Source organism: Carlito syrichta, unplaced genomic scaffold (assembly GCF_000164805.1).
Source record: "Carlito syrichta isolate Samal-C Ts95f unplaced genomic scaffold, Tarsius_syrichta-2.0.1 Scaffold115573, whole genome shotgun sequence".
NCBI lineage: Eukaryota > Metazoa > Chordata > Mammalia > Primates > Tarsiidae > Carlito > Carlito syrichta.
This window is the reverse complement of record NW_007059669.1, coordinates 87770-97893: the sequence shown is the minus strand read 5'-3', so window position 1 is coordinate 97893 and position 10124 is coordinate 87770. Positions and strand designations below refer to the sequence as shown.

The window sequence follows — 10124 nt, the reverse complement described above, 5'->3', positions numbered from 1 at the left end:
GCCATCATACCCGGCTAATTTATTGTAGAGATGAGGTCTCGCCAAGTTGCCCAGGCTGGTCGAACCCCTGGTCTCATGCAATCCTCTGCCACGGACTCCCAAAGTGCTAGGATTACAGGCTTGAGCCATCGCACCCGGCTTGGTGATGAGATTCTATCTGGCTGCTCTCTGCAGGCAGCGCTGGCAGGCAGTCACAGGAAAGTGGGACATGGACTATGTTGCTCTGGCACAGTGCCTGGCACACAGTAGGTGCTCATACACATTTGATAAATGCAGAACACTCTCTCGCCAGCATTGCTGTAGATAGCTGGCAACTCAGCCCGGCATCCCCGGGGCTCTGAATCGCTGGGCCTCGATGAGGCCAGCACACAGTAGGGTCGCAGGAAATGCAAGCGGCCCGGCTAGGGCCTGCAGCTGACAGTACCAGGAGTTCCCCTAACCACTGCTCTTTCCAGCCCTGGCATTTGTTGTATCGGCCCAGTCCGACAGCGGGTGCTGCTCCCGGGACACAGGAGGGCGGGGCTGAGACTGCCATGCACGCGGTGGGGAACTCCATTTCCCACAGGTCCATGCGTGCGACTCTATTTCCCGCAATTCCCTCCCCACTTCCGGCACTGCCGAAGCGCCGCCGAGGGCTTCCGGGTTTGGGCCTGGCGCTGCGGCTGAAGCGGCGGCGGCCGAGGGACTAGGGCAGCGGGAGCGCGGAACCGGCATGGACGTGTCAGGGCAGGAGACCGACTGGCGGAGCGCCGCATTCCGGCAGAAGCTGGTCAGTCAAATGTGAGTAGTAGTCCGGCGGCATCGCCGGATTTTCTTCACTTGCGCGGCGGGCGAGGCCGGGGCAGGACCCGCGGGAGATCGCCGTCGCCAGGACCCGAGGGGGACCGAGGGCGCCGGTAGACCGAAGGCACTGGGGACCCGCGTGGATCCCAGGGCGCGGACACTTCCGGCTTCCCTCGCTGATCCCGAAGTGAATACGGACTGCTTGTTAGCCATCCTGGGGCCGAGCTCTGCAAGCCAGGGAGCCCTGGCTTATGAGTCATCGTCCTGAGCTTTCTCATTCGTCATTTGTGTGCTTTGGGTGCAGACTTTCCCCCGCTTTGAACCACCCTGAATACGGAAAGGCAAAGAGACAGCCGTCTGTAGTGGGTTTAGCAGGGTGAGTGCTTCGTGGTTTCTCTTCCAGAAAAGCGCGTCAGGAAAGCGATTGGAGGAGAACGGATAGAAGATGAGATCGGGAGGGTAGGTGTTTGGACTGTGGGCGGTGGGAACGGAGAATCTCACGGTGACCTCCCGAAGGAATGTGAACTTTGCCAAAGAATGGCAGGAAGCGGTTGTCAGGAAGCGGGGATCGTCGGTTCTGCAGGGGTCAGTCCCCCCTCCCAACGGAACTCCAGCCCCTCACCACCGCCTGTTTGTTCATTTAGTTTAGTTTTTTTGTTTTTTTGTTTTTTGAGTTGGAGTCTCACTCGGTCGCCCAGACTGGAGTGCAGTGGCCGCTCCCGGCCACCGCAGCCTCGCCTGCTGGGCACCGGCGATCCTTCCGCCTCAGCCTTCCGAGTAGCCGGAATTACAGGCATGCGCTACCACGCCTGGTTGATTTTTTGATTTATTGTAGAGATGAGGTCTTGCTGCCCAGGCGGGTCTCGAACCCGTGGGCTCAGGCAATCCACTCACCTCAGCCTCCCAAAGGTGCGGGATTACAGGCTGAGCCACCGAGCCCGGCCCATTTAGTTTTTGAATGAGCTTACTGGCGGGTTGTGCTCGCACAGATTTGCTTGAGACACAGCCCCTTTCTTGAGGGATGGCACTGCCGGTAAAGGAAGAGTCACTGAATCTGCCAGTTCTCCATAATGTTTTGTACACTGCAGAGGCTTCCTGCGAAGTGGCAGTTAACTTGAGCAGGCCAGGAGCAGCCTTGGGGAATAGGTGACCGATAAATTGAATCCTAGAAAGACAGGTAGGAGTGTGAGTCGCCACTGTTCCAAGCTGGGGAGTCAGGGAGCATGAGCAAACTGACTACATGGAAGACCTTGTAGGTCGGGAGTTCCGGGGCTTGAAGAATAAGGAAGTTCAGGAGATAATGGAATGAGAGTGAGCAGGTGCTGGCACGTTAGTGGTGGGGGTGTTGTGCTAAGGAGTGGAGCCTGTATTTGGCATGTGGCATTCTTTGAGGCAGTAAAATGCCAGAGTGAGACTATCCCAAGGGTCCCTGGAGGTGGATCAAGGATAGAGAGGCCAATTAGGCCATTAAGAGAATTTTGAGCACTTACATGATGGAGGCCTGTCTTTTTTCCACCCTTGTATTCCCACTGCTAGCTCACTGCCTGTCACATTGTTCCATAAAGTGGTTGTGGATTGACCTAGTCAGGTGGGAGATTAAAGGCCTTCATTAGACAGTGGTAGAAACTGAAAGAGGAAGGCAGATTCCAGAGGAAGGGCAGTGTAGACAATTCTTGATGACTAACTGGATGGAGGGTGGAGTGAAGCTTTGTGGGAAGGAAGGAAGCCAGGCTGAATGCTGGGAAACCTCTTAGTACTGTAGAAAGAGTGGAGACTAGAGTTAGTGACTCAGGGCTCTAAGCAGAATAGCCTTGGGACATTTCTGTGGATATGCAGAATCAGTGAACAGTGTTTTCCGGATGCACTGGAGTTGTGTATAGGTGAAATCTTGAGAGATAGCCCTGCAAGAAATGGCTCCTGCAAGAAAAGCCCCCCAGGGACATGGATTTCTGTTTGGGAAAAATCCAGAATTTAAGAACTGGAAGAATGAGTTGTCATCAAAGGAAATGGGGGTGGGGAAGTGTCAGAGGGCTGGGAAGGCAACTGAAGAGTTTCTGGATGTTGAGAGTGGGTGCTTCATAGTTTAACTTTCTTTTGCTTCCTGCAGAACTGAGTTGTTTCTTTTTTCTGTTCTGCCAGATTGCTGCTTATGTATTATTTTTCTAATGCTGCAGTAACAAAGTAAGCATCTTAAAACAACACAATCTGGTAGTTTTTAAGATCCAGGTAGACTCATCTGCTTAGGGTTTTACAAGGAAATCAGGATGTTGGCTGGGTGCATTACTTACTGGAGGCTCTGTGGTGGAATCAACTTCCAAACCCATTCATGGTGTTGGCTAAATTCAGTTCTTTGCACTTCTAGGACTGAGGTGCTCTCTTTCCTTTCTGGCTGTTAACCAGAAGACAATCTTTGTTCCTAGAAGCTGCTGATATTCCTTTTCATGATTTCTGTGTGGCCCCTCTAGTGAGTGCCAGTTCTTCTGCCACATCTCTCTGACTTCAGCTAAAGAAAATTCTCTGCTTTTTAGAGCTCAGGTTAAATTTGGCCTACTCAGATAATCCAGGATAATCTCTTTATTTTAAAGTCTGTAACCTTAATTACATCTGTAAAATTCCTTTTGTAGTACAATGTAGCATATTCGCAGGTTCCAGGGATTAGGGCATGGATATTTTAGGAGTGAGGGGTATTCTATCACAACTGGGTGGAGCAGTTTCAGAAGTTGCCTTCCTGAGGTGATTGTGGGTGTTCTCAGTTTTCTCAGTTCTAAGATGTGTTCATTTTCTCTCCAGGGTTCACTTTGAAAGTCATGATTTTTGGTGCCTTAATTTATTGTGTTCATAGGGTTGAAAAAGAAGGTTTGCATTAGGATTCTCGACATAATCCTTAATTCCAACTTCCTCCTATGTTTATGCTGTTGTTTAAAGTTGGTCATTTTGGGAAATGCTTTGAACGCAAGTAACTTATAGTTGGTGAGGAAATAAAGGCAGCATAGTGAAGAACTGTTACATTTAGATGGAGGATAAAGCATCTGTTAGTGCTCTGTTTCTGCCTAGCTCTTGAGTATTTTGACCAAAAGCCTAGGGAACAGTGCCCCAGAGCATGGGCTAATCTAGTCTCCTGGTTCCTGCTGAGAAAATGTGATTTTGAGTTGAAGCTGGTTAGGAGAAACATGACAAGACAGACCTTGCAGGGACTCTGTAGCCTCTTCTTAGCCTTCCACTGCCTCTATCTTGTTGGGGCCCATCCTGGGCTGCGGGCTTCCCCTCTCTCTCCTTCTAGTCCCGTCCTTTCTCCTCCAGTAGTGCAAGTAAGGGTGAGGCCTGATGTGCAGCCTAAAGATCACAGTCCTATTGCCCTGCTGCACCCCAATCAGCACCTTCCCTTAGCATTAGAGTAAAACTCCAGATCACGTACCCTACTAGCCCCTCACCCTGACCTGGCTTAGCCACCTCTCCTCCTTCCCCCACCCTGTTCCAGCCTCTCTGGTTTTTCAGCTTCTTGAACATCCCAAGCTCTTTCTTTTTAACCAGTTTATTATCAAGTATTCAAAAATGGGTAGGCCCTCCCTCATATTTATGATCAACTCCTTCTCTTCTTTTTTTAAAATTTTAATTTATTTTTTGAGTCAGAGTCTCACTGTCTTCCAGGCTGGAGTATAGTGGCACACTCACGGCCACTGCAGCCTTGACCTGCTGGGCTCAGGGGATCATTCCACCTTAATCTTCCAAGTAGCTGGAACCAGAGGTACGCGCCAGCACGCCCAGCTAATTTTTTGGTGTATTATAGAGACGAGGTCTTGCCAAGTTGCCCAGGCTTGTTTCAAACCCCTTGACTCAGGCAGTCCTCTCACCTCTGCCTCCCAAAGTGCTGGGGTTGCAGGCATGAGTTGCCATGCCCAGCTCAGCTCCTTCTCTACTTTTTTTTTTTGAGTTGGAGTCTCACTCCGTCGCCCAGACTGGAGTGCAGTGGCCGCTCCCGGCCATCGCAGCCTTGACCTGCTGGGCTCCGGCGATCCTTCCGCCTCAGCCTTCCAAGTAGCCAGAATTATAGGCATGCGCTACCACGCCCGGCTGATTTTTTTTGATTTATTGTAGAGATGAGATCTTGCCTGCCCAGGCGGGTCTCGAACCCGCTCCTTCTCTACTTTTAAGAGGTGTCTGTTCAGTATCAAATACTCAGAGAATCCCTCCCTGCCTACTGCCTAAAGTGGATCACCCTATCTAATATGTTTTATCTCAGCCCTTTTTAGCTTCCTGTAGGACTCCAGTCCTGTGAAGCATGGCACTGGGCATATAAAATACTTATTGAAGAGTGCAGGAGTAGTATTTTCCTGGGACTGTGTGAGCCACCTGTCTTACTATAGTTGTGTTCTTAGTGTGAGCCAGTACGTATTGTGATGCTCTGGAACCCCTGCTTTTTTCATGTTAGCCAAGTTGACCTTTCTGAATCATATTCCTTATCAATGGTAGGAGGCCAATATGTCTCATAGGAATGATGGGAGTGAAAATGAAGAGACCTCTGTGTAAGCCCTTGCAGATGTTTTAGAACTCAGTGATGAGCTCCCTGATGCCTCCTTCTGTGTCCTTGTGGGAGTAGGAGATTCTGTAGCCTTGGATAGTGAAGGTGATAACTCTAAGCCTGGTTAAGGGAATTGATGGCACTCGAAGGAGCTTATGGAGAGGGTAGTTAGGAAACTGTTGGTAGGTTTATGTCAGCTCTTTATTGAACACCCACTCTCCCTGAAGAGACTGCAGAAGAAGCTGCCCTTAGAACTTTTGAGCTGGCCTTTGGTGGGGTTTGAGACTTCTTGCGGGATTATTGGATTAATGCTGAGCATGTCTCTGAGGCTTCTAGAGAACAAGCATGCATCTGTAGTGACTAGAACTGCACCTGACAGAATGGATTTGCAGAAGATATTTAAGCTCTGAATTAAAAGACTTCATCAATCATTTTCTCCCAGTTCTTTTTTTCCTGTCATCTTATTCTGGAGACTTTTGTCCCTCTCATCCTTCAGTACATCAAGTTGCACATATAGGAATGAAATTAATAAATGTCCATTGAGCAGAACAGAATACAGAGGGAAGGAGACCCAGATGGGGAAGGATAGCCCAGTATTGGGACTCTGGTGAAATGCCAGGAGGAGTTCAGGGGGAGCATGGAGTAGAGCTGGGGCAGGCAGGTCAGCTACCTCTTCAGGTGGTGTTTCCAGGGAGACGTGAGCTCCAGATCCAGTGCCTGGGACATACAGAGAGTTTGGCCTAGACTACAAGCGGAAAGTCAAATATCCTTTAGCCAGAATCAAAATAAAACAAAACACAAGGAACAAAGAACAAAACACAACCAAACAGCAATTTCCAAGGGTCTGGAGAGGTCTTCAGAAGGATAGATTGTACTCTTAGACTTGAAAGCCCGGATCCCCTTGCCTGTGGGTCATAGTCCATACTACAGGCAGAAGACAGCAGAGTTTTGGCCAAGCTTTTTCTGTGGCATTTCCTACTCAGGCCTTCCAACAGCTCTATGCCCTCTAGCCCCTGTTTTCCACAGGGGAAGCTGCTGAATGCTCCTGCTTTCTTCATAGTCAGGTTGTTTAAACAGCTGCGCTGGCTAGCAAGTGCCTGTATATAATCCATTGCTAGAAAGTCTGCTCCCTGAGGCCGGGGTCTGTCCATCCCTGTGCTCCTCTCCACAGCCTCAGTGTCCCCAGAAGGCTGCTTCTGATGGACAAACAGGAAGTGATTGCTGAGAGTCTAGACCAGTTGTTGACAGCGGCCTGAGGAGCCTGGAGCCCTCAGTCGTTTGCTCAGGAGTCCAGAGTTTTCTTTTTTCCTTTTCTTTCTTTTTTTTTTTTTTTTTGAGTTGGTGTCTCAGTCTGTCACACAGGCTGGAGTGCAGTGGCAAGCTCTTTTTTTTGGGGGGGGGGCCGGGGGTCAGAGTCTCACTCTTACTGTCGTCACCCAGGCTGGAGTGCAATGGCATGCTCACACCACAGTTACTATAGCCTCGACCTGCTGGGCTCAGGCGATCCTTTCACCTCAGCCTTTTACAGAACTTTCTCAGTAGCAGTTGATATGCAGTGGGCATGCTATACCAAGTCCTGTTGCAGGAGTTGACAAATGTCGACTTTACCTCTTCCTGCTTGCCCTGTCATTAGATGCACTTGCTACTCCCTTTTTTTTGAGTCGGAGTCTCACTCTGTTGCTCTGGCTTGAGTGCAATGGCACACTCACGGCCACCGCAGCCTTGACCTGCTGGGTTCAGGCAATCCTTCTGCCTCAGCATTCCAAGTAGCTGGAACTACAGGCACACGCCACCACGCCCAGCTAATTTTTTGATTTATCGTAGAGACGAGGTCTCACCAAATTGCCCATGATGGTCTTGAACCCATGGACTCGGGCAGTGCTCTCGCGTTGGCCTCCCAAAGTGCTGAGATTATAGGCTTGAGCCACCGTGACCGGCCATTACTCCCATTTTTAAGATGTGGAAAATGAGGCCACAAGGAGAGGCCACTGCTGTTTATAGTTACTCTGCATATTACAAGTGAATGCTTGCTGACCATAGCAGGACAAAAGAAGCAAACCACCTTTTAATCTTACACAGGGAGGTTGCATCCTTTTTGAGAGGCAAGGGGAAGGACAGCTTGAAGTTAACCCGAGCCAAGAACACTGAAAGACCTAGGTAAGGTAGAGGAGCCTGCTGCTGGTGGCTCTGATTTTAGCAACTCCTCATGGGTCATTTGACCCCAAATAGCAAAGGAAGAACCAGCCAGGAAGCCCCTGTTGATCTTTGACCTCTGCTGCAGGTAGCAGCCCTGTCCACACCAGCTCTTTTGTAAGTGACCCCACCCACCTACTGCAGCTGCACACTCTGACATTAACCAGAGGCCTTTCAGCTGTTACTGTGTTTGTAAAGATGTGGCTGTGGCCAGTCGAGAACTGTGCTGGGCATTCTGAAGTGGGAATAACTGTAATCTTTGAATTATCTCCATGCCACTATCATGGCAGGGCGGGGGTGTACCAGTCCCATTTAAAGCATTCCTTGGGTTGCTTTTTGGTTAAAATACCCAGAAGGTAAAATATTTTAAGAAATTCTAATGGATTTTTAAAAACTGGCCCTGAGTGGGGACTTACGCCTGTAATCCCAGCACTTTGGGAGGCCAAGGCGGGAAGATCGCTTGAGCCCAGAAGTTCAAGACCAGCCTAGGCAACATAGTGAGCCCTCATTTCTACAAAAAAAAAAAAAAAAGCACAGTATGATGGTGTATACCTATAATCCCAGCTACTCTGGAGGCTGAGGTAAAAGAATTGCCTGAGCCCAGGAGGTTGACGCTGCAGTGAGCTGTGATCGTGCCACTGCACTCCAGCCTGAGTGACAGAGTGAAATCCTGACTAAAAAAACCAAACAAACAAAAATTCAAAATGGAAAATTTAAATAAAAAAACAAGTAAAATAGTTTAAAGATTCCTATGTTTATGTACTCACCACTGAGCTTCAGAGGTTGTCCACTCTTTTTTGATGTATTCAATCTTCTTCTTTCTGTTATTTTGGTGCTCAGAATGTTTTAGTGGCTTTCCACTGTCTGTGGATTCAGTGTCAAGTCTCGATTCTTCCTCCAGGGTCTGCACCTGCTTGCCATTCCCCAACTCACGCTCCATCATTCCAGGGTGCCTGTGAAACCTCAAAAGAGTCCAGTTCTTGCCCCTGGCTGCTCTGCATGCAGCTTATTCCTCTGCCTGAGAGACCCTTCCTTCCTATAGCTGAGTTGTGCAGCCCTCCTTTCAGGAGACTGGGCCTCCCATTGTCCCTGCCCCCTGCTCTGAAGAGTTACTAGTTGGCACTTGGATTGTTTGAAGTTTTGTCTCCCGTAGCCTGAACTCCTCATGGCAGGAACATTATGGATATTTGATGAATCTTTGAATCAGTTGTTACCTGCCTTGCTAAGAGTGCTGTACCACACAACATCTGTGTCCATCCATTGTAGGTTTCCTGTGCATAGCTGTAGGCCCATTCAGGTGTTGTGGCAATGGGGACTGTCCTGAGGGGGTGTAATACCACTCAGAGATGCAGACAAACCAGCCAACTCAACTGGGGCACATAAATTAGAATCATTTTTCTAGAAGGCCTTTTGGCAATACTGTTTTCTCCCAGTAACCTTAAAATGTCTATTTTCTTAGACAGTTCTTTCAAGGGCATAATCAGGAGAGTGTTCAAAGCCTGATGGTGATGAGGATACTCATTGCCATGTCATCTCAGGAGTGGGACATGTGAAACAAACGAGCAATGACAGCCTGGTTAGAATTGTAGCTGCAGGTGATGGGCTCCGTGCTGCTGTTGACATTGATGTGGGAGACCTCCATCGTGTGTTAATGTTAGCTAGCACCAGTTACCAAGAAGGATGTGTGCTACAGGTTGAGTTTTGTCAAATATGTTTTTAGCTGGTTGTGAGTGATCTTAATTTTCTTTGTAATTTTCAGTACATATTTGTGCATGTATTTTTTTTTATCAAGAATGAACAGACTCCTTTTGTAGTCAGAAGAGGTGGGCCTGTCTTCATATGAGGTGGCCATAGCTAACCTGAGGTGAGAGTCACTTTGTGTTCTGTGTTCAGGGTGGGTGGCCTTCTCTCACCGGACCCTCAGTGCCAGACCAGACTCCTTTCTACCCCTGCAAAGGAGCTGAAGGCCCTTTCCCTGGTAACCTGAAACTGTTCTTCCAGTTGACCCTCTCTTCTGCTGGGACAAGAGCTTTGTACCACACTGGACACTGTCATGGCTGACTCTGCCTCCGCCTGTTTTCCCTCTTCCCTGGTGAAGCTTTCTTGGCCTCATCCCCACTAGATAACTCTGATAGTTCAGCCCACAGTGGTGCCTACTTCTGGGTTTATAGAGCCTTTGCTGGGTGTATACTGAACAAATACTTTTTTTTTTTTTTGCTGTTTTTACATTTATTATTCTTTTTTGTCTTGACAGCAGTATTAGAAATTTCTTGAGTGATGGCCCTATGTCTCCTCGCAAAATAATCCCTTGTAGGGTTGTAGAAGGCAGTACTGACTTCTCTGAACAGTCTGCCAGGGTTTGGACCATCAGTGCTTCTTAAACTTGAACTGCGTCTCATTTTGATTTTTTTTTTTTTTTTTTTTTTTTTTTTTTTGAGTTAGAGTCTCACTCTTAACACCCAGGCTAGAGTGCGGTGACATGCTCACGGCCACTACAGCCTCCAACTGCTGGACTCTGGTGATCCTTCTGCCTTAGCCTTCCAAGTAGCTGGAACTACAGACACACGCCACCATGCCCATGCCCAGCTAGTTTTTGTGATTTATTGTAGAGACGAGGTCTCACCAAGTT

General features: G+C 48.6%; 1 protein-coding gene across 6 annotated transcripts in view; it reads left to right on the top strand.

Moving 5' to 3' along the window:
* The first annotated feature begins 590 nt into the window (after positions 1 to 590).
* MED15 (mediator complex subunit 15) overlaps positions 591 to 10124 on the top strand; it is a 75422-nt gene continuing 65888 nt past the window's right edge. For 5 of the 6 annotated variants that reach the window (XM_008072308.1, XM_021719419.1, XM_008072300.1 and 2 more), the window contains exon 1: positions 591 to 780. In XM_008072308.1, the coding sequence (XP_008070499.1) occupies positions 713 to 780 (68 nt within the window). In that variant the 5' untranslated portion in view covers positions 591 to 712. The remainder of the gene's footprint in view (positions 781 to 10124) is intronic. The other variant, XM_021719425.1, reaches the window with a different exon arrangement.